General features: G+C 43.9%; 2 protein-coding genes and 1 pseudogene across 2 annotated transcripts; all 3 read left to right on the top strand.

Annotated features, from left to right (window-relative positions):
• Window positions 1–270: 270 nt before the first annotated feature.
• Window positions 271–20,252, top strand: LOC147001184 (zinc finger protein 431-like). The gene is made up of 3 exons (XM_085830249.1): window positions 271–667; window positions 18,781–18,907; window positions 19,110–20,252. Exons 1-3 carry the CDS (start codon window positions 542–544, stop codon window positions 19,172–19,174), a joined length of 318 nt encoding a protein of 105 aa, XP_085686375.1. The 5' UTR covers window positions 271–541; the 3' UTR covers window positions 19,175–20,252.
• Window positions 19,114–22,987, top strand: part of LOC147001185 (hippocalcin-like protein 1) — a 32,154-nt pseudogene continuing 28,280 nt past the window's right edge.
• Window positions 19,885–21,951, top strand: LOC147001186 (uncharacterized). Its single transcript, XM_085830454.1, has 2 exons — window positions 19,885–19,928; window positions 20,467–21,951. Exons 1-2 carry the CDS (start codon window positions 19,885–19,887, stop codon window positions 21,506–21,508), a joined length of 1,086 nt encoding a protein of 361 aa, XP_085686580.1. The 3' UTR covers window positions 21,509–21,951.

The following is a 22,987-nucleotide window of genomic DNA, read 5'->3' on the forward strand; positions in this document are numbered from 1 at the left end:
TGGCGGGTGCGGGATGGGAGCCAGGCACCGCAGCTTATGAGAGGGCGCGCCCTCGAACCCCAGCACGTCCGGAAGTCAGAAGCAAAGCAGCAACCCACAGGCACTGACAGGCCCTGAGCGCACATAGCCCTCCTTACTGAGGCCTCCGCTTCCTGGCGGCGCGGTAGCGACGGGCGACCCGATTGGCGGCCAGGTCTGGGCCCCGCCCCGCCGGGCGGGCCTCCGCGCCCTCCCCAGCCGAGCCCTCCCCTTTCCGAGGGAGGTGTCAGGGACAGCGGCTTGGTGGCGCGTCGTTCCCGCTGACTCCTTTGCAGGAGTCACTGCAGGAGTCTGGGCTCCTTTGCAGAGGACTCAGAAGCTGCGGTTCTCGGAGCACAGCTGGTAGAGCCGCGGGCTGCGCGCGCCCCTGCTGCCACCGGGCGTCCCGCGGCGACTTCCGCGCCCGCGCTTCCCTTTGTTCAAGTCCCCGAGCGGCGACGGGGTCGGAGCCTGCGCCCTGGGCGACTGAGGCGGCGTCAGTCCGCGCCCCTGCGCCCTGGCGATGCCGGACCAAATCTCCGTGTCGGAATTCGTGGCCGAGACCCATGAGGACTACAAGGCGCCCACGGCCTCTAGCTTCACCACGCGCACGGCCCAGTGCCGGAACACCGTGGCGGCCATCGAGGAGGTGAGTGGTAGCTTAGCCCGCCGCGGGCGGGAGGCTAGGGTCGCGGGGATCGCGCTGCGCCCTGGGCACCCGGTAGGCTTCCGCGCCTGGTGCCCGATACCCAGTGCCCTCCGCCTTCGCCCACACCCGGGAAAAGTTTCTGGTCCCCTAAAGCCGGACGCAGCGGGACCAGATGTGCCCGACACAGAAGCCCTTTGTTCCCTGCACTAGGGAGAGGCTGCTTGGCCACCTTGGGCCTTTTTTTGGGAACGCTCCTGTCTGTTCCCATTTCCCTCGCAGGGTTTCAGGTTCTTTGCTCCCATCCTCAGAGAGGTCAACTTTGGCTGCAGAGTCTGTGGCGGCTTCGAGCCCGGGATCCCTGCGAGCTATGCGTCCCCGGAGTGATGGGTCTCCCTGCGCGGACCTCTCCAACTTGTTCCGGAAGTAGCTCGGCGGGGGCAGCTGTGGCTTCTGAGCCAATATGTAGAGCAGATTCAGGGACCCCTTATCTCAATTCCCACTACGTGCCACAGAGCAGCGCTGTGGGATGTGGAGAATGGTCTCTTTGAGGTCCAAAAGGTCTTTGGTGGCCGCTTCTGGGCTACCTGTGTAGTGCCTGTTGACAGTATGATCAGCTCCTGTGCCCTTAACCTGGAAAGGGCCTGCATAGTCATTGTATTGAGTGGCTAAGCCGCAAGCTCTCCAGATCCTGGGGAAGAGGGACTGCGAGAAGGAAGCAGTTTGGGTTGAAAATTGAAGCAGGCTTGGAAGAGGCTGTGTGAGTCCAGAGACCACGGCTGTCCATAGCTTGGGAAAGCCTCACTTACATCATTTTCTTTACCTCCCCAACAGAATTTAGAGTTTCGTGTTTTCAGCTCTGTAGGCTTTGTTCGTCCAGCTGGACTCACAAAAGGTAGCTGGAGAACGAGACACACATGTATAGCAGAAGTGAACCGATGACTACATTTCTTTTGCTTAGAATTTTAAGATCAAGGTAGACATTTTAAAATACTCTTGCCAGAGGTTGGTTTTTGGAGAGCTTTTAAATTAAGCTATGTCATTACATCCTTTCCCGTTGGTTGAAGAAAGCATTCGCTATTAGGCTTTGTCTGGGCTGAGAGTGGGGTGGGGAACCAGACTATTATTCTTTCATGTAAAATATTTGTCTTTGTAGATCTACACAGTCAGGACTAGACTCAATGAAAAATACTAGGTTCAGCATCCTGCTCTTGGAAGTGAGCTAGGGTATCCGTTCTTCTCCTTCACCCTAGTCCCCTTTCTTTTCTCTCTTCCATCTTCCCAAAGATCTGCTTGTAAATCTTTTGTAGCAAATTCAGTGAGAGCAGATTGCTTTAGTCCACTTTTGTCAGCCTGGCCTTTAGGTGCCACTGATGCCTTTAATCAGGCAGGTGGGGGATGAGGGGGATGAGAGCCCCTCCCCCATGAGAGCCCTTGAAAAGCACTAGGAAGATAGTCACAGTGTTTTGAAAATACATCATTAATGCTTATGATAATAATTACATCCAAAAAGGTAGGATTCCCTCTGTGGAAAGGACACTTGTGTGTGATGTTCTTAAAAGACAGCCCATGTTTATAAAGTTAGGATGCTTCTCTCATTGTATTGAATCAGTTAGGTATCAGTAATACTGGCAGATGTTGGAAAGCCTGGCAAATAGGAGTTGCAATTAAAGTAGGCATGGCCTCTCACTGATTAATTTTAGTTTATTTTGGATGAACCCAAAGCTGCTTTTCCATGCAGTGCAGGAGATTACCCAAGAGCTCAGTTACTGAGTAGATTAAAGAGAGACTGGGTTTGGTCATTCTATTAAATTGCAGGCTGGCTTCACTCAGCCTCCAAAGCAGAAAATGGATTTGAGTTGGAAACAGGGAAAACCTGAACTCTTTGCAGGCTTATCTCATTTTAAGTGAGGCCAGCATCCACTCTAAGATAATAGTGTGTATGAACTGATTTGAAGGGTGAAAGGACTCAGTGTGGATTACTTAAAATAATGCTTTCTTTCTCCTCCTACATTATTTAATGTTTACTTCCAAAACAAAAAGTTGTTCTTTGTCTAGTGTAATAACACACCATGTTTACAATACTTAGACTTTAAGCAAATGTTTTTTTATGGTCAGATGAGACATTAGGGTAGGTTTTGTGACATACAAAAAGTTATGCATTTCATAGAAATACAACTAAAAAAATAAGTCTCTGGTCTTCTACTTAAATGAGTTATGGAATAGGTAAACTTATCTGATTAACTTTGGCAAACCTGATTGCTCCCAATGGAGAATATGTTTAGCTGTTGTCATTTTCTGACTGAAATCGGCTTTCTTGACTGCACACCTGAAGCTAGAATGTCAGTAGTTAGCCAGTGCCTGACCTGTATTACAGGTATCAAACTGTTGTGTTTAATCTCTATCCCTGCTGTGCAGATAAGGAATTTGAGGCTAGGAGATTAGTTCAAGTTATAGACACAGCAAGTGGAGTTTAAACTTGGCTGGATGCTGCTTTCTCAAACTGCATGGCTTTGTGTAATGCTTAGTGATGGTGCATTCTCAAAACTGCCCATAGCTAGATCAGCCACCTCCAAGTCAGGCTCCATCACTTTCCAGTTGTATGAATTGGGATGAGACCCTAACCGCCCATATATACTTTTACCGTTTTCCGTCCAGTTCACAGTCTAGATAATCATGTCTATTTCTGAAGGTTCTGGTACAGTACCCAGTAGACTTAGTAAATGGTAGCTGCTTTACCAGATTTCACTGTAGTTACTGTATAGACCCTGGAATGAGAATGGAGGAGGGGAGAAGAAAATGGATGAATGGATGAAGGTGTGCATATAAATGGAAATTGTTGTCCCTCCCCCTAGGTGTGCCTGTGTGTGGATGGGTTTGTGTGTGTGTGTGTGTGTGTGTGTGTGTGTGTGTGTGTGTGTGATGTTCTCCTGTGCTGACCGAGGCCAGAGGCTGAACTTGCAAAGCTTTCCTGAATCAGTTCCCCACAGCCTGTCTCTGCTTCCCCTGAATCCTGGGGATCCCCATGGAGGTTCACAGGCTTGTGCAGCAAGCACCTGACCCCCTAAGCTGCCTTCCCAGCCCCCATGCATTCTCTCTAAGGAACTTATTGTCTTGGTAACAGGTGAGAGTGTAGCTGGTTTGAAACTTTTCACTTCCTGATGACTTTCTCTGGGTGATTTACTTTGCACAGTTTGCAAAGTGCAGAAGCGCAACTGGTGTCAGCTTTGTGCTTTGGAAATAAGGGAGAAAATAAGTAGTTGTGGCATAAATCTGAAAACTGAGCTGCGCCACCCCCCACCCTCTTCCCAGCTTTGATTTTTATATCTTAGTTTATTTAAGCCTCTGGTTACTTCAAAATACTCTGGAAATAGAGAAACATTGTGTGCATTCTTGGGACACTCCTGTTGTTTGTTAGGGCTTCTTCATAGCTCCATTCATCCCTACCCTGCTCATTTGGCATTGATGTAGTTTTAAAAATAAATTTGATATTGACTCTTAAGTATCAAAATTTAACTTTTTCCTTCCATGGCCATGAGTCTCTTATTCTGTTGTTCTTGGTTACCTTGGAAATCGCTTTGCTGTTCTAACTGCAAAAGGAGAATGAACATCTAGACTGTACAGACTCCCAGGGGGATGCTGTTCATGGGGCCAGGTTCTGCCCAGCATTTCCAGTGGGAACCGGCCTTGCATTTGATTCTGAGTTGTAGTCCTTTGTGACTTCTTTGTAAACCAGCTCCTTCAGAATCCCAGGCTAACAGATTTTGAATCTATGGTCAGAAGGATGCCCCCTTTTTCTCAGTGTATCCTTGGAAGGGAGTAGGTTAACAGGCAATCATTTTATGCTGCTCTGAAATCTGAATTGGTGTCTCTGGAACGTCTTGAATCAGTTAGGGTGGAATTGGTTTCCCTCCAGCAGAATTCAATTTCTCTTTTATGATTAGTAGTGCAGTTACTATGATACCACTCCTTGTGCATCCCAGCTCTTGCTGTGGTTCATTTGGGACCTGCTGCTGTGTGTTAGGTGAAGGGATTAGACATCTCTTCTCTTTGAAAGAATCTGTGGTTCCGTAGGGAGAAACCGATTCTCCAGGCAGATCAGTGACGTGAGGCCATGTCTGTGAGAGCATCTATGGTGATGATATAGAGAACAGGAAGACTGGGACTGCTTACATGTGGTCAGGGATGTGGATGAAAGGGCCTTGAATGGAAGCCTGGTGTAAGAGGCCTCAAGTTGGTTTAATCCAGTCTTCCATATCTGTGTCCCTACCTTAGAGAAATATTTATCCACTCTTGGGCTGGTGATCAACTAGGCCTTTAGTGGAATTTTCCTATCCATCCAGACTGCAGAAGGCTCCTTAGGCTGAGAATTTACAGAGGCCTTTCATGGTGGGGAATTGCACTTTTGGCTTTTGGTCAGCATTGTAGCCCAAGAATGAAGTCAGCTCTTTGCTAACATTACTCTGTCTCAGATGCTTGGTGGCGACATGGGTTAGTGGCCACTTTGTTGTGTGATGTAGATTCAGGACTTTGTTCTCCATACTTGCAGGAAGTCCTGTTGATGAGCACAGTTTTAGGTCCTTGCAACTCCAAAATGCTTCACCTGACAACACCAGTCAGTGTGGTGTGGAACTTACAGAGCCTCAGGTTCCATGGCAGAGCTGTGGAAATAGAGTCTGCATTTTAACAGCACTCTCAGGAGCAGTGTGTGCACCAGGGTTTGAAAGTACTGTTGTAGGCTGCCCTGAGTCCTGGCTGTGTTCAGAGTTGCCGGGTGGGGGAGGGGGTGTCTGTGGACTGGAAGAACCTGGTTCTGTCTCCTAAATTCTTTTTTTTTTTTTTTTTGGTTTTTTTCGAGACAGGGTTTCTCTGTGTAGCCATGGCTGTCCTGGCACTCACTTTGTAGACCAGGCTGGCCTCGAACTCAGAAACCCGCCTGCCTCTGCCTCCTGAGTGCTGGGATTAAAGGCATGCGCCACCACCCCCGGCTTGTCTCCTAAATTCTGATTTCATATGATTTGGGTGAGGCCTGGAGCTTTTATATTTGTAAAAGGCTCCTCCCTAGTTGATAATCACTGATAGAGAGGTGATTATTGTATGTTGTGTGCAAGGTAGTGATGAATCAAGGTTATGCATAACTTGGGGAAAGGATGTGGTTTTGGAGGGGAGGAAACTGAAGTCAAGACAGGAATGTCTGCAGAGGTGACCTTTGAACAGTCTGGAATGTAGAGGCTGCCTGCTTGCAAAGACCTAGGCATAGATGAGCCCGGGAAAAGGGCTGAGATGTGAGTATCAGGGCAGACAGAAGGCCTGTGATCAGAGGTGAGGGAGAGCAATGGGTCCTGTGTGGAGGGGTGGCTTAGGTCCAGATAGCACTGGGCTTTACCTTGGGGAGAGAATTTGCACTTTGGCTGTGGAATGGTGCAAAGCTGTTAGAGGGTTTGGGGCTCAGACTCCTATGGTCTGATTTCCTCTTTAGGATTTACTTTTTATTGATTTGTATCTGTGTGTGACACTCAGAATGCAGATGTCCTTAGAGCTTATGCAGCCGGAGTTGTAGGCAGCTGTGAATTGCTTGGTTGTGGGTGCTGGGAATGAAACTTGGAACCTCCAGAAGAGCAGGAAGTTCTCTTACAACAAACCATTTCTCCAGTCACTGCTTCACAGTTTAAAGACATTTCAGTGCTTGTTCCTAGTCCCAGGAGAAAGGTGGGGAGACCAGCAAGGGAGTAGGGGTTCATTTGGATACTGCGGTGGTGGCAGTGCAGAAGTGTCCTTTGAACTGGGTGTCATTCCCTGGTACTTGAAGCATGGGTCTCCTATCATCCCCAAGGTAAAAGTGGCACTGTCCAGCATGCCTTAGTGGTAGAGACCAGGGCTACTGTGAAGATTGGCTGGCTGGAGGACTTGTATTGAAAGCAGTCTTTTTTGTTTTTGTTTTTTGTTTTTTGTTTGTTTGTTTTTGGTTTTGGGTTTTTTTTTGGGGGGGGGGGTTCAAGACAGGTTTTCTCTGTATAGCCCTGGGGGTCCTGGAACTCACTTAGTAGACCAGTCTGGCCTCGAACCCAGGAATCCACCTGGCTCTACCTCCTGAGTGCTGGGATTAAAGGTGTGCACCACCACACCTGGCTATAACTAGCATTTTTATGAACTTTAATTCTATGTTAAGAAAATGTGCTTTTGCCAGTTGGTTGCCTAATACCAAATGGTCAGCACCGAAGCCAGACATATAAATAATTTTATACAGATTGTGCAGGCTGTGTTTACATGTTTAGGGAATATACATGTATGTATAAAATAACAAAGGAAAAGAGAGGTTATGAATTTGAAAGAGAGGAAGCAGGGATATGTGGGTTGGTTTGGAGAATAGAAACGATGAGATTATATTACAATTTCAAAAAATAAAGAAAAGTAATTGTAAAGTAAGAAAGCATTAAATGGGCTTATTTAAGTTTATTTCTTTTTGGGAGAGGTCATATAGGCACCATGGAGTCATGTGACTCTGGGTTTCAGCAGGTGACAAAACAGGAGTTCTGACCACTCTGGTTGGTTCTTCAATGTCCTTTCACTGTACAGAGGTGGGTTTCCTTAGTGCAAGCTGGTGTTCATTGAGTCTGTGCAGGCAAGATTCCATTGTTGTTAACTTAGAGGAGCCAAGACTGACAACTCCAGAGATATCAAGTGCTAACCCCTGGGGAGGCATTAGAGGCCCTTTTTTAGAGGCTTTTCTTTTCTTGTTTTACTTTTTAGTCAGGGCTTCAGGGTTGCCTTGAACTCTATGTACCAAATATACCTTTGGATTTCAGATCCTCCTGCCTCTGCCTCCACCTTTGAAGGCTGCAATTACAGCATGTGTTATCATGTTTGTTTTATGTGGTGCCAGGGATCAAACTCTGAGCCTCTTGAATGCCAGGCAAACATTCTACCAACTGAGCTGCCTCTATAACCTCTAGAGGCGTTTACTGAGAGGCCTTCACTGCCACAGAGTGAGTTGTCTAATAATATACCTGGTCCCTTAGGGCTGTGGGTTCCAGAAAACCATCTGGGTTGTGTACATAAAGGCCTCATAGTGAATGACTCAGGCTGGGTCTTCGAGGCCAGGAGATCTGTGTGTGGTGGCTGCTCTTCTTAGAGGGGCACAAGCTAAACCATGCCAATTAAGGTAACTGTTAGGGACAGACCTTCCACCTAGGGCTGTCCTAATCATCAGGATCCATTCTTCTCAGATCAAAGAAAAAGTCTCCAAAACTAATGCCCACAGGAACATGGCAGAAGAGGGGGTACAAAGAGCATCAGAGGACACATTTGGTAAAACACTTGCTTTCTGGATATAATGTGACCATTGCACCCTGGGCAGTGCCATTCCATTTATATGCACAAGATCCAGCCTAACAGATATTGAGTAATATTCCATCAGGCAGCACTAAGTGACCGTACTAATGATGGTGATGGTGATGAAGAAGGAGAAGGAGGAGGAGGAGGAGGAAGAAGAGAAGAAGAAGAAGAAGAGGAGGAGGGGATGGAGAGGGAGGAGAAATGGGGGAACTAGGAGGAAAAAGAAGACACAATGGAGACATGAAGGTGCAAGTGTCAGAGAGGATGTAGGTAGAGGTAGGAATGAGAGATAGAAACAATCAAGATATACTGTGTGCACATATGAAATTGTCAAAGAATAAATTAATAACAAATAAATAATAAACCTTCCAGTTCAGCTCACCCCAGCTTCCTGACCATTGCCTTGCCTCTAACAACCCTAACACTAAGAACCCTAATCCTAACCGTAACCCTCTAATAGGCTAACCCTAAGTCTAACCCTGCTTACTGTGAGGGAAATGTGTTCATTATACCTTTTGAAGTGAGAAACCATTTCTTATTCTTGATCTTTTGAGATCATCAGATCCACTTTCAGTCTAGGCAATAGATTCTTTTGGCATCCTACATACATAAAAGACAATGAACAGGGTTGTTCTTTCATTTTTTATACTTGCCCTATTTTTGTATTTTAGAAAAGGTGATTTGCTAGTTTGATTTTTAAAATTGGCATTGGAAAGTACTTATTTCTTCAGAATTCTGGTACATAGTGAATATCAGCTGTAATATCCTGCAACACGAGATAACCCGTCCTTGATTTTTCTAAGTTCCCTTGGCCAAGAACCTTTCTATTATAGACATTAGAGAGACATTGTATTAAATTTCCTTTCTGTATCCACAGAGAAATTCATTCTGATTTGAGATATGTTTATCTAGAGAACCTGTCCTAATACAACTGTGGCTTTTCTCTACTTTGCCACTGATGCTGATGTGCTGGCTAACAAGAGGGCTCAACAGTGTTTCCCTTACGTTTGTGGCTTTCCTCCCAGGGTTGGTTGGTTCCTATCATCTGGGAAAGGGAGCTGCACTCTCCCTGAGCCCAGCACTGAGCCACAAACAAAACTCTTGTTTCCTAAAATCCCTCTTTAATGTTCATTGCCTGGGCACCCTCTCACTCAGATTGATAACCCCACTGCACCTTGGGTAATGGGCTATGCATGCTCTTCCCCTGGATTTCAGGAAGAAGAAGGCAAGTGATGTGAGGCAAGCTCAGGCAAGGTCTGAAGTCAGGTCCTGGTAATGGAGGATCATTACTCACAGTGGGCAGGAGCAGGCAGCTGGCTAGCCTGAGCTGGAATGTGTTGGCAACTAAAAGGGGGAAGAAAGGAAAGGGGAGGGGGGTGAAGGCCCACGCTCTGTCAGAGTTCCACCTATGCTCTGGACAGAGATGTGGGAGAGCTGCCATTCACTTTCAACTCAGCCCTGAGTGGGCATCTAAGCCTTTGACCCACTCTTTGGGTCTGAACAAGGGGCAGCCCAACCTGGGAGCCCCAGGGCTACTTTTCTAAAGCCCTGGAGTTATGGGAGAAAGGGATGAGGGATGAGAGGTTCCCACACCTGTGAGAGTGAGCACAGTGGATCTGCAGTGGAGCACATGAAGGCCTTCCATCTGGAGAGTAGAAAGGGCTCATTACAAGAAAGCCTATCCCATCCTCCAAGGGCAGTGGGCCTTGATTAACAGAGACATTCTATAGTTTTAGAGCTTTATTATAGAAAGGCAGGGAGAAAGAGAGAAGGTAGAAGAGAGAGAGAGAGAGGCCCCTCTAGAAGGCTAGAAGGGGGAAGGCTAGATAGAAAGAGAGTAAGAGGGAGAGAGGAGAGGTCAAAGAGAAAGGAAAGAGGAGAGAGGAGTGCAAGAAGTGAGAGGTAAGAGATCAAAGGAGTGAGAGCAAGAGAGATAGGCGGGGCTGAACAGTCCTTGTTATGGGCTTTACTGTTGCTAGGTAACTGGGGAGAGTTTAGCCTGAAGGTCAGAAGCTTGGGACATTGCCTACATGACTTTTAGCCAGGCTTCTCTTGTGGTTGCTGGGGTGTGGGTGGGGGACTGTAACTTAGGCAGGAGCCTGAGTTCCAGAAGCATGAGGGAATTGATGCCTTCCTTGTCAAGTAAGTGAATTATCACCCTCCCGGGGTTCAGACCTCTGGTCAACTGGAGAACAACCTGTCTGTGCATAGCCCAATGCCCCACATGAATGTTGAGTTCTCCCCCAGGGCTGGGAGGGGTGAGAGTCCTCTTGGGGACTGGCTCAAATGCTAATGTAGTGCAAACCACACCTGAGATCTGGAAAAGGTGTGGCCATGGACATGAAGCACACTTTAACCATAAGGAAGGGTGAGGCCCACTGGCCAATCAAGATCTCCACAGGCAGACCTGCCAGTCAGTCAGGAGGCGGGATCTTCCGGGTGCCTTTCCCCAAGTTCACTGTGGCTGTGCAGGCTTGAATGATTCTCTGTGTCCTGCTCTGAGCTCTGCTGTTGGGTGCTGTGAGAGGACCTCAGGGAAGCTCTGATTTCGAGGCATGGTGAGCACAGGGTTACTGCCCACAGAGGATAGGGGCAGGGTGGTGCTGAGCAGTGGAAGCTGGGGTGGTGAGTCCTCTCTGGGGCTGGATGGGAAGTATAAGTCATATGTGAGCACCTGTGAGGTCTCTCGTGTTGCTTCTCACTTGCTCCATCGGGGTGACCTCTGAATAACTTCCCCATCATTGCCCAAATCCTTTGGACCTTAGTTAGGCTGGCTTGTGAAAACAAGGGTGGTTTCTTTGAGTCTGTAGCACACATGTCCAAACCCCTTTGTCTTTTAGTATACATTAAGAAGACAGGTAAAAATCTAATAGGTCTGATTTCATACATTATACTTGTTTTTGTTTTGTTTAGGTTTTGTTAATTTTTTTTCTGTTGCAGTTTTTTCATATTTTTTACATCATATGTTTAGTGAGTTGAGTATTATTTGGGAAAGGGACTTTAATAATTTCAGAATTTTTTGTGGTTTTATTGAAAAATGATAAACCTCTGAGTTGATATTCTTCTATTCCAATCGTTTGTAATTTTCGCCATCACATATTTTGTAGAAGTCCTAGTTGTTTATTGCCATGAAACTTTTAGAATCCACATTTTTTGACTGAGATATCAATTTTTTCTCTTCCTCTTGAATCCCTGAGATTCTGTCTTCCTTTCCTGTTCTGTGGGTGAAACTTGCCTCTGTAGTTGTCAGGTAATCTCATGTCCTGCTCTTAGGGACTTAGCAACTGCTTATGTCATTTCCTGCCTCCATCCCCTGTGTCTGTTGTCAGGCGTGCTTTATATACATGGACCACCAGCTATAGCAGATCTCTATTTTTGTTCCCTGTCCCTGTTCTCTGCACATGCACACTCTCTGTCATCTCTCCCCTCATGGCTCTCTTTCTCCTCCCTGTCTGTGTGTCTGTCTGCAGGTCCTCTTGTGTACTTCTATCCCTTCCCCAGGTTCTCACTCCTCTCCCTTCCCCCAAACAACCTCTTTTGCACTTTATCTGTTGTATGCTTTCATTTCTCAGACCTGTTGTGATGGGATAGCTTGGATTTCTTGGTTGCAATTGTTCCTGGCTGTTACTCTCTATGTTGCTATGCTGGTGTGTAGCCATCTCTGTTTGGGTGATTATTGACCTAGGTACTGGCCTCTGGGTTTGTCTTTTTGGGTGGGAGTTTTGTTCCTGGGTTACTGTTTGATACATGGATTTGAAGAGAGTGTTCACTGACAGTTTCCTATTTTACTGACCTATTTGGTGAGTATGGTCAACAGGGGATGCTTTGTGATATTAAAAGCTGGGAGAAGCAATAGGCAGGAACAGAAGATCTTAGTAATCCACAAGGAGACATAGTCAGGAGAGAGATCAAGCAGCCCATGGTGTTTAATACAATGTTGGAACAACTGGGAAAATTGAATCTGGGATAAAAAATCAATCATGAAGTTGATCTATGGAAGCTTACCTTGTGTCCTTTCAGGCATGGAATGTGGTTGAACAGGGAGTATCTGCCCAAGTGGGGGCTGAGACACAGGGATGAGGCAGGAATGTATGGACAGGTGGGGATTGTCTATGGTGTCTATAGGAGTCTTGCACAGGAGGAGAGGAAAATTACACTGCTACTCTTTTCCAGTGTTAAGGGTAGCTGATATTAGGGTCTGCAGTAACAGATAGTGTGGTAGGTCTTTGGACAAAGTCTAGTCTACAGACAGGCATGGTTGTGGTTAACCAGGAGTTTCTGTCGATAATCAGGGGCTCAGCAACAGAGATGAGTTTGTAAATCCCAAACAGTTTGCTTTTTGAGAATGTACATTTGTACATTCCAGCAAAAATCCCATGACAAAATCCCCTTATCAACAGCCAGTTAAGGTACATCAGCAGGGTCAAGCTACCTAGAGATAACTAAGACCTCCTATAGAAAACAAAAACAAAAACAGCTTACCCATCATGGCTGTCAGATTTTTTTGCCCCCCTTGCTTGGTTCCTGCACATTATGTCAAACATACAGTTTTCAAAATATTACAATGCTGATTTGTATGCAAACTCCCCACTCTTGTTGTAACTACAATATATACTCAAAACCTCTAGACTTGATCTCTCAGTTTGTACCTAATGGGAGTTTGACTGCTGAGAGTCCTTGTTACTGAGCTCATAAAAAAGACCTCTGTTTATTTGCATTGCAATAGGCTCTGTGCTGGTCATTGCAGTTTCTGTGAGTTAGGCATAAAACCTTGATGCTTTGACTGGAACCCCAAGACCCTCAGGACTCCCATCGGAAGGGTTGAGAGACCGCTGTTAGGATGTGTCATTGCTGTTCTTTGTATCAGTGACCTGTCTGTCAGAAATGTGTCTGTGTACCTTGGTTTTTTGATTTTTCTTGAGTACTTGTGGAGTGAGATGAACATAGTGAATGTGGAACTCCAGTGAAGTGGAAATGCTGGAGAGTCCTAGCTACAAAGGGCTAGGAAGATGTTCCAGGCCCTGGAACAGGGGTTGTATGCCCCTGGTCTTAATTTCTGGGAAGTTACAGTAGTCTTGGAACCCTGCTCCATGGCTCACAGCTGCCATTCTGTCTTCATTTTCTCCTCTGTACAAGTGGTGGAATCTGCTGCTTAGCCTTCACTGCCCCCTCGTGGCCCTCTATTATGTGTGTGCCACTTTAGTATTCTCTTACTGAGAGAGGAAGTGAGACTGATTCCATCCCAATTGATATAGTTACTCACCTTCCACCTTGGGTTAAATCCCTCTTATCAAGAGGACCTGTACCCATTAAATTGCCCCTGACAGAGAGCTCTTTATGACCGCATTCAGGGCAAAATCAGACTCTGCAAAACAGGGTGGAAAGGACAAAGACCTCATTTTGCCCCCTTCTAAACAACCCTGTTCTCAGTCTATATGTGACTCTGTAGTTTTGAACTTGGAGCTGTCAGTGTATGGGAGGTTGTTTTTCATCCCTTCCAGCAAAGTTAGCATATCTTCTTTAGACCAGCAATCTTATTTCCAGGTCTGTGGGCAATCTGCTCCTCTATTCACCTTCCAGCTGTTTGGCCACCTCTTTGGTCTCCCTGGCCTGGGAATCCAGGGTTAAGGACACCACACCACAGGGCAGTGCAGCATCCCTTCTCCCCATTCCATCGTATCCTTCCATGCTCTGAGCCAGGAACCCTTCCCATTTTATCCTGGCTCAGACACTACTCCAACTCCCTGATGTGGTGGCAGGGGTCCTGTAATTGATATGGTTAGATCTTTGGTTTTGGAGTTTTACAACTTTCTCATTTATTATTGTCTCTCTGTCATAGTTGTTTTAACTCAACATTTCAGACTACAGTCATCTGAAGGAGCCTCAGTTGCAGGTGTGCCCTCATCAGAATGGCTGGTTTCTATGTCTCTGAGAGATAGTGTTGATAATTAATATAGGAAGACTCTTCCATGAAGGGTGGCAATATTGGGAAGCAAGTGGACATGGGTTGGATGAGAGAGCTAGGTGAGCATTGTAGCCTCCTGTGGCCATGTGAACTGGGTTCCCCTGAAAGGCAGCCTGGGGCTGAAAGAGATCAAAGGGCAACAAAAGAATGAGGCCAAGACAAACCTTTCTGTTCAAAGCCTCTGAAGTTTACTGAGAGTCCCTGCTTATAAAGAGGGTAGGCCCATCATCTGCCAGCCCATTCTTTGTGCCTGGAGCCAGCCCATAGGCGATCTATAGGGCTTGTCTCCAGATAGTCTCCAGGACCTTTCAGCAGGAAGCAGAGTATTGGAGAAGAGCAAATAGAGCCATCAAGGTCAGAAGTCTCTACCCTAGGTGTACTGGCTAGTTTTATGTGTCAACTTGACCAGCTGGAGTTATCACAGAAAAAGGAGCTTCAGTTGAGGAAATGCCTCCATGAGATCCAACTGTAAGGCATTTTCCCCATTAGTGATCAAGGGGGAAAGGCCCCTTGTGGGTGGGACCATCTCTGGGCTGGTAGTCTTGGTTCTATAAGAGAGCAGGCTGAGCAAGCCAGCGGAGGCAAGCCAGTAATGAACATCCCTCCATGGCCTCTGCATCAGCTCCTGCTTTCTGACCTGCTTGAGTTCCAGTCCTGACTTCCTTGGTGATGAACCAGTATTGAAGTGTAAGGCGAATAAACCCTTTCCTCCCCAACTTGCTTCTTGGTCATGATGTTTGTTTAGGAATAGAAACCCTGAGTAAGACACTAGGTAATCTCCTTCTTAATGGCAGCAAGGTCAAAGTCTAGCTCAGCCTGTTTCAAGGCTGAGGGAGGCTACAGAGCATGAGAGAGTGACCAAGCAAGAAAGCAAGGCAGGAAGTAGTGTTTGTCAAATATTTTTGCCTTCATTTTCTAGCTTCAGTTTCTAGTCTGAGCTCGCAGTAGGATGGGCTGTGATCTGACAGAACCGTGTAAAACAAACATTTATTACCTGAGATGCTTCTGCTCAGAGGAAACCATCACAGCAGCAGAGCTGCAAGGTAGAACAACAACAATAACAGCAACAACAGCAATTGTTTCAAAAGCTGATTTTGCTGCTGGACAGAATCTCTGGTCTCTTTTGAAGGAATATGGAAAATATCAGAAATTGAGATGGCAAAAGTCATAGAAAGCTGTACATGGAGCTTAATCGGTTCTTCCTGTAGGGTCTGGAAGATTGGAGTGTTGACAGTAATGCAGCCACACGAAGTTGAGATCATACTATTTCAGTGGAAAATAGACTGAAAACTTTAGGAAGAAGTCATTTGTGTGATATTTTAGCCAAAAAAAAAAAAAAATCTTTGTACTTGGCTTATTCCCTGAAATATTGAGTATTGAGTAAAATTATTGCTTGATTTGTATATTTTTATTCTATTGATATGTTTTTGTTCAATCTTCCTATTTCTTTACTCAATTTACATTCTAATCGGTACAACCACCCCATTCCACCTTCCGAGTCCCTCATCACTGACTCCCTTTTATCTCCCCATGGAGGGTGGGAACCTCTTGAGTATCCCCCAACTATGGCATGTCAAGTCTCTGCAGGGTTAGGCACATCCTTTCCCACTGAGGTCAGACAAAGCAGCCCAGTTAGGGAAACAGTTTGGACAGACAGGAACAGCTTAAGGGACATGCCCTGCTCTGGATGTTGGGGACCCCATGAAGACTGAGCAGCATATCCACTACATATATGGTGGGGGCCTCCGTCCCAGCCTGTGTGTGCTCTTTGGTTGGTGGCTCCATCTCTGAGAGTCTCCTAGGTTCTGGGTTAGTTGACTCTGAGGGTCTTCTCATGGACTTCCTATTCCTACAGAGGCCGTCAATTCTTTCCCCAACTCTTTTAAAATACTCCCTGAGCCCTGTCCAATGTTAGGCTGTGGGTCTCTGCATATGTTTCAGTCAGATGCTGGATGGAGACACTCAGAGGGCAATGATGCTAAGCTACTATCTGCAAGTATAACAAATTATCCTCAGTAATGCCAGCCTTGGTGCTTGCCCAAGAGATGGGTTACCAGTTGGGTCGGGTATAGTTTGGCCATTCCCTCAGTCTCTGTTTCAACTTTGTGCCTGCCTTACTTGCAGACAGAACAAATTTTGGGAGAAAAGGTTTTTGGTTTTTTTGGTGTACTGAACACTTCACTGGTGGTTCTGCCTGACTGCAAGATGTCACCTCTTCATGGTCCATAACTCAATGCTATCTATCTCAGCTAAGATCACTTCCCTAGCCACATTTGTGCCCTCCCATTCATAGTCTCAGGCACATTCTACAGATGTTCCCACCCTAGCCCTGCTCCCTCCCAGCAAGTGCTGATTTTATTTCATTTTCTTGGCTCTCTGTCCTTCCCTTGTCTCTTACCACACCTGTTCCTAACACTCCCCTTCTACTTTCTTAACTACTGTCCCATCCAGTTTTCTCCCTTCCATCTGCCTCTTCTGTCTCTTTCATACCCCGTTCTGAGTGAGATTCAACCATGCTCATTTGTGCCTTGTCTCGTTTAGTGTCTTTCTGTCTATGAAGTGCAGTGTGGATATTCTGTAGTTATTGTTATTATTCACTTGTAAGTGAGTACGTACATGCATGTCCTTTTGTGCCTGAGTTACCGCATTCCAGATATTAGTTTCTAATTGTATCCATTTCTCTGTAAAATTCATGATGTCCTTGTTTTTTATACCTAAATAGCATCCCATTTTGTAAATGAAACATGGTTTTTGTGTCCACATTTCAGTTGAGGAACATCTGCATTCTGTCCTGTTTCTAACTGTTATACATAAAGTGGCTGTGAACTTAGTGGAGCAAATGCCCTTGTGGGTATATGCCTATGAAGGTACCCTGAGTGTAACACTTCCTCCTGCTTGCTGTGTTTTAAATTAATGGAAGGAGTATTCACAGTATTTCCTCATCCCAGGATGGAACCTTAAAGAAAACCTGCTGCAAATGTGATCCAAGGGAGGCAGTGTCCATTAATTTAGAAGCCAAACTTCACAGGATCATCCACATTGTGCCGCTTCTGGAAACTGAAAGATGAAAATACCATGGTCATTGATTCTTTCTCTATGGTTTCAGTTTAGCACCACTCCAGCTATCTTTTGACAAAGTCAGGATCCCAGGGAAGACTCTGTGAGAGTTCCTTGCATTTAAGTGGTGAGGTTGATGCTTGAGTTGCATTTTGTGACCACAGGTTGTGGAGAAAACTAACACATTGAGGAATCTGCCATGGAGAGATGCTTACAGGGAGATGAAGTACCCAAACTGAGAGATGTATAAGAAGTTACAGGAAGAGCACCATCTATGCCTTTAGGAATTGAAGTCCAATGTGTTTGAGACAAAGCTATAGGATTTGGTGTTTGCCCTGCTGTTTTTCTTGCCTTTGTCCAATCTTTTCTCTCTATGTGCACATTCCTATCGATTGGAATGGGAGTGGGTATTCAGTGCCATTTTATGTTGGAAAGATATAACTTGCTTTCTGATTTTACAAGATGTGGCTGTCAAGATATTGTCTTGAGTATCAGCAGAGACTTTAGACATTTCAACCATGCAGGAGCCTTTCTAGATTCATCTTGGGGAAGATGAAAGTGTATACACACTCAAAATTTTCCTTTTTCTTTCTTTCATTTTTTGTTTATCCTATAATTTAGATATTCATTATCACCCTGATCACTGTCACTCTAGGTCCCTGCCCACCCAGACTCCCTCCTTCCATTCTCCTCTGTTTCTCCTTTGAGTGGGGTTGGGTCCCCCTGTGTACCCCATGGGCACATAGATTATACTCTGTTTTTTAGAATGGCATATGCTCGTGACATCAATACTGCCTGAGGCTTCAGAGTCATTGGATTCTGAGTGTTGATATTTCCCCAAACTTTTGTGTTTGTTTTGAAATTTTTAAATAAATAGGAGTGTTTTGCCTGTGTGCGTGAATATGAATATCATGTGTGCCTCATCCTTGGTGTTGTTGGAAGGTGGGCTCAGAACTCCTGTTCATAAAGCCATGGGTCACATAAATGCTAGTAATTGACCACCGTTATCTGGAAGACCAGCAAGAGCTTTCCATGGCTGAATTAGCACTCTCTCCTGCCTCATGTTACTTTTTATGTTCAACACTTATATTACTAATATTTTCATCTGTCCATTGGTCCATTAAATGTGCCTTGATTGCTAATAAAGTTTTACTAATGTTGCAGTTTAAAGCGGTACACTTCCTGTTTCTGCTAGATGAGTACAGAAGTGCAGGGAATGTATACTTCTTTGTAGGAGCTGTAGTAAACAACTGAGTTCTTTCTATCATTTTGGTCTCTGTGGTTGATTTTTGCAGTGGAGTAAGGGTCTTAATATGTAAACTTTGCTGTCCTGGAATGTGTTACATAGAACAGACAGGGATCCACCTCAGTGACGTATACCTACCCGTGCCTCTGGGATTAAAGACATGAACAAATACACCCTGCTTGTCCATGATTTTTCTTGTTAGTGATTTTTCTTACAATTTCTGGGATGTGTCCTCAGTACTGTTGATCTGTTTCACCCTACATCTCCCTCTCAATTGGAATTCCTCTCAAAAGACTTTACCCTATTCATTTAAAATGTTCATAAGCAACACAGGTGAACCTTCAACTCAATTTACTTTAAAATGTTATGGTACTTAGATTATAACTTCTGTGTCCAGAAGTCAGTGGAGGAAGCCCCAGAATTACATGAATATATGGTCAAGGAAGCGTACATTTACTTTACAGTGATGTCAGTACCATGCTTTGTGATGTACACATGTATGGGATATTTTAGGATGCAGTGACTTATGATGATGTGCATGTGAACTTCACTGGGGAAGAGTGGAATTTGCTGGATCCTTCCCAGAAGAGTCTCTACAAAGATGTGATGCTGGAGACCTACTGGAACCTCACTGTTATAGGTATGACTGTGAATTTTCTTTTGCTTTTCAAAATAGTGGGAAGACATGTCTCTTGGTGAGTGATGATGCTCTGTTATTTCAATTGAGAACAAGGAAGACTGAGCTGAATAAATAGTGTCCAGTGATGTGAAAATTCACAGTACCTTGAATTTTGCCTTATTTCCAATACTATATCATTCATTTTTCTGGTACTGTCTTTTAGGCTACACTTGGGAAAACCATCATATTGAAAGACATTGTCAAAGTTCAAGAAGAAATGAAAGGTAATTTTCATGTGCAAGCTGATGCAATTATGCCTCTGAGGAAATTTTACTATTTTATGGAAGCTCTAAAGAAAATCAGCAGTGTAAAATGTCAATGCTTCACGTGTAACTATAATTATAATATTCTTTTTTTTAAAGATTTATTTATTTATTATATGTAAGTACACTGTAGCTGTCCTCAGATACTCCAGAAGAGGACATGTGGTTGCCAGGATTTGAACTCAGGACCTTCGGAAGAGCAGTTTGTGCTCTTAACCACTGAGCCATCTCGCCACCCTAATTATAATATTCTTAAAAAAATGTTCTGCCTCGATGTAGTTATCTGATTTATCTATCAAAGCATTCCTCAAGACAAGGAAACATTGCCTTAAGAGATACCGTTATTCAATTTTTACCTCTATTAGACCTATACTGATCTGACAATGTGTATAGACTTACAAGGCTTAGATATTGCACATCGAATAGTGATAAATATATATCCAAAACCTTCTGATAAGCAAATAATCCATGGGAAAGTTGTTGATACTCATATTCTTATAGTGAAATTGATCATTTGTTTAGGGTACAGTTTATGAGAGTCAAGAGTATTGTCATAGGAGAAACCTTAATTCATGTATTACATGTCTATGAGGAACAAAAAGTCAAACAGTGTGGATGCAATGTGGAAACCTTTCATCTGTTATTTTTCTTTTAATGTATATATCATGTGTCACGATGGATGAAAGCCATTTGAGCATAGGGATATTGAAAGAAGCAATGTACTGCTTTCTATCCCAGAGCAGTGAGAAAATATGTCAGATTCTGCCTTTGGTAGACATTGTGAATATGATAAACGTTTGCAATCAATTGGTTTTCTAATTTTACTGGGAACTTCTCCAAGCTCACACTGTACAAAATCTTTATGGGTACTAGGAATTTGGAAATTCTTTTGTTTGTCCTGGTTCACAGTCAAATGTTGTATAATTATGCTACAGGAAAAATTATGAAAGCAATTAGTGTTATAAAGCTTTGAGTTGTTCCATTTTCCTCATATAGATGAAATACATCATGTAAATATCCCATATAAAAAGGATGTTATAAATGTCAGCCATGTAATAACCATCACAGATATCTCGAAAGATGCAAAACAACCCATAATGAGGGAGAACACCATGAACATATATAAAGTGATAAAACCAGATGATCTGGTCCACCTTTATCCTTAGACCAATTTGTAAACTTTATTCATCTTGATGAAATGATTGAACAGGGAAATTAATGTAGTAAACATATCACATGTGCCAATTTTCATTGCAGGTATGTAAGTAATCATAGTGGAGAGAAACTCTATGAATGTAATGAACGTTCTAAAGCCTTTTCATGTCCCAGTCATCTCCAATGTCATAAAAGAAGACAAATTGGAGAGAAAACACATGAACATAACCAATGTGGTAAAGCCTTTCCAACACTCAGTCATCTTCAATATCATAAAAGAACCCATACTGGAGAGAAACCATATGAATGCCATCAATGTGGTCAAGCCTTTAAAAAATGCAGTCATCTCCAATGTCATAAAAGAACACATACTCGAGAGAAACCTCATGAATGTCATCAATGTGGTCAAGCCTTTAAAAAATGCAGTCATCTCCAACATTATAAAAAAACACGTACTGGAGAGAATTCTTATGAATGTCATCAATGTGGTAAAGCGTTTTCAAAACACAGTCTTCTCCAACGTCATAAAAGAACACATACTGGAGAGAAACCCTATGAATGTAATCAATGTGGTAAAGCCTTTTCAAAACACAGTCATCTCCAATATCATAAAAGAACACATACTGGGGAGAAACCCTATGAATGTAATCAATGTGGTAAAGCGTTTTCACAACTCAGTACTCTCCAACGTCATAAAAGAACACATACTGGAGAGAAACCCTATGAATGTAATCAATGTGGTAAAGCTTTTGCACTACTCAGTAGTCTCCAATATCATAAAAGAACACATACTGGAGAGAAACCCTATGAATGTAATCAATGTGGTAAAGCCTTTGCACGTCACAGTTATCTCCAATGTCATAAAAGAACACATACTGGAGAGAAACCCTATGAATGTAATCAATGTGGTAAAGCCTTTGCAGGTCACAGTCATCTCCAATGTCATAAAAGAACACATACTGGAGAGAAACCCTATGAATGTAATCAATGTGGTAAAGCCTTTGCAAATTACAATGGTCTCCAGTATCATAAAAGAACACATACTGGAGAGAAACCCTATGAATGTAATCAATGTGGTAAAGCCTTTGCGAGAACCAGTTATCTCCAGTGTCATGAGAGAACACATACTGGAGAGAAATCCTAAGAATGTAATTTGTAAAGCCTTTACATGTCATAGTCATCTTCAACGTCATAAAACTAAACGTACTGGAGAGAAACCATATGAATGTAATCAATGTGGTAAAGTCTTTGCAGGTCACAGTCATCTCCAATATCATAAAAGAACACATACTTTCCTGATATAGCTGTCTCTTGTGAGGCTATTCCAATACCTGGCAAACACAGAAGTGGATGCTCACAGTCATCCATTGGAAGGAACACAGGGCCCTCAATGGAGGAGCCTGAGAAAGTACCCAAGGAGCTGAAGGTGTCTACAACACTGTAGGCAGAACAATAATATAAACTAACCAGTATCCCCCAGAGCTCATGTCTCTAGCTGCATATGTAGCAGAAGATGGCCTAGTCTGCCATCATTGGGAAGAGAGGCCCCTTGGTCTTGCAAACTCTATAAGCCCCTGTACAGGGGAATGTCAGGGCTCAGAAGTGGGAGTGGGTGGGTAGTGGATCAGTGCTGGGAGAGTATATAGGGGGACTTTAGGGATAGCTTTTTAAATGTAAATGAAGAAAATATCTAATAAATTTAAATGTAAAAAAAAACATACTGGAGAGAAACTCTATGAATTTAATCAATGTGGTAAAGCCTTTTCACAATTCAGTCATCTCCTATATCATAAAAGTACACATACTGGAGAGAAACCCTATGAGTGTAATCAATGTGGTAAAACCTTTTCACAAAGTTATTGTCTCTATAATCATAAAGGTGGCACACGCCTTTAATCCCAGCACTCGGGAGGCAGAGGCAGGCGGATTTCTGAGTTCGAGGCCAACCTGGTCTATAGAGTGAGTTCCAGGACAGCCAGGGCTACACAGAAACCCTGTCTCGGAAAAAAAAAAAAAAAAAAAAGTACCCATATTCGATAGAAACCTCATGAATGTAGTCAGTGTGCTAAAGCCTGTGCATATCCCACTCGTCTTCAAAACGTAAAAGATTCCACACTGGAAAGAAAACTCATAAAAGCAATCAATGTGGTAAAGACTCTTTACAACTCTATAGTCTCCATTATTTTTAAAGAACACATAGAAGACAGAAACCTTAGGAAGGTAATCAGTGTTGTAAAGCATTTGATGTCACGGTCATCTACGATGACATAAAAGATCACATACAAGTGAGAACCCACGTGAATGTTATGAATGTAGTAAAGCCTTTGTATGTCATAGTTCTTTAGGCATACACAAGACAAACCACATGGCAGAGAAACCCCAATTTAAATGTTTGCTTTTCTCAGAGTTTGTTCGGTCATGAGATCTGTTCCTAGCCATTGAAAGGCTGATGGAGAAACCCTCTGAGTACAGTTACTGTGGCAAAGCCTTTGCACAATTTTTTAGTCATCTTCATCATGGAAGAATTTGACCTGGGTAGAAACATTGTGAATCTATTTAGTATGGTGAAGCTTTTTAATTGAGCTTCTTTTTATGTATATTCTTCTTTTTATGAGACTATTCA

Source organism: Mus caroli, unplaced genomic scaffold (genome assembly GCF_978045245.1).
Source record: "Mus caroli unplaced genomic scaffold, Mus_caroli_1 scaffold_14, whole genome shotgun sequence".
Lineage (NCBI taxonomy): Eukaryota > Metazoa > Chordata > Mammalia > Rodentia > Muridae > Mus > Mus caroli.

Coding starts and splice junctions, on each gene's coding strand:
- LOC147001184 (XM_085830249.1), top strand. CDS start 542: ATGCCGGACCAAATCTCCGTGTCGGAATTCGTGGCCGAGACCCATGAG. Junction 668..18,780: donor CCGTGGCGGCCATCGAGGAG/GTGAGTGGTAGC, acceptor GGGATATTTTAG/GATGCAGTGACTTATGATGA. Junction 18,908..19,109: donor CTGGAACCTCACTGTTATAG/GTATGACTGTGA, acceptor ACTGTCTTTTAG/GCTACACTTGGGAAAACCAT.
- LOC147001186 (XM_085830454.1), top strand. CDS start 19,885: ATGGATGAAAGCCATTTGAGCATAGGGATATTGAAAGAAGCAAT. Junction 19,929..20,466: donor GGGATATTGAAAGAAGCAAT/GTACTGCTTTCT, acceptor TTTTCATTGCAG/GTATGTAAGTAATCATAGTG.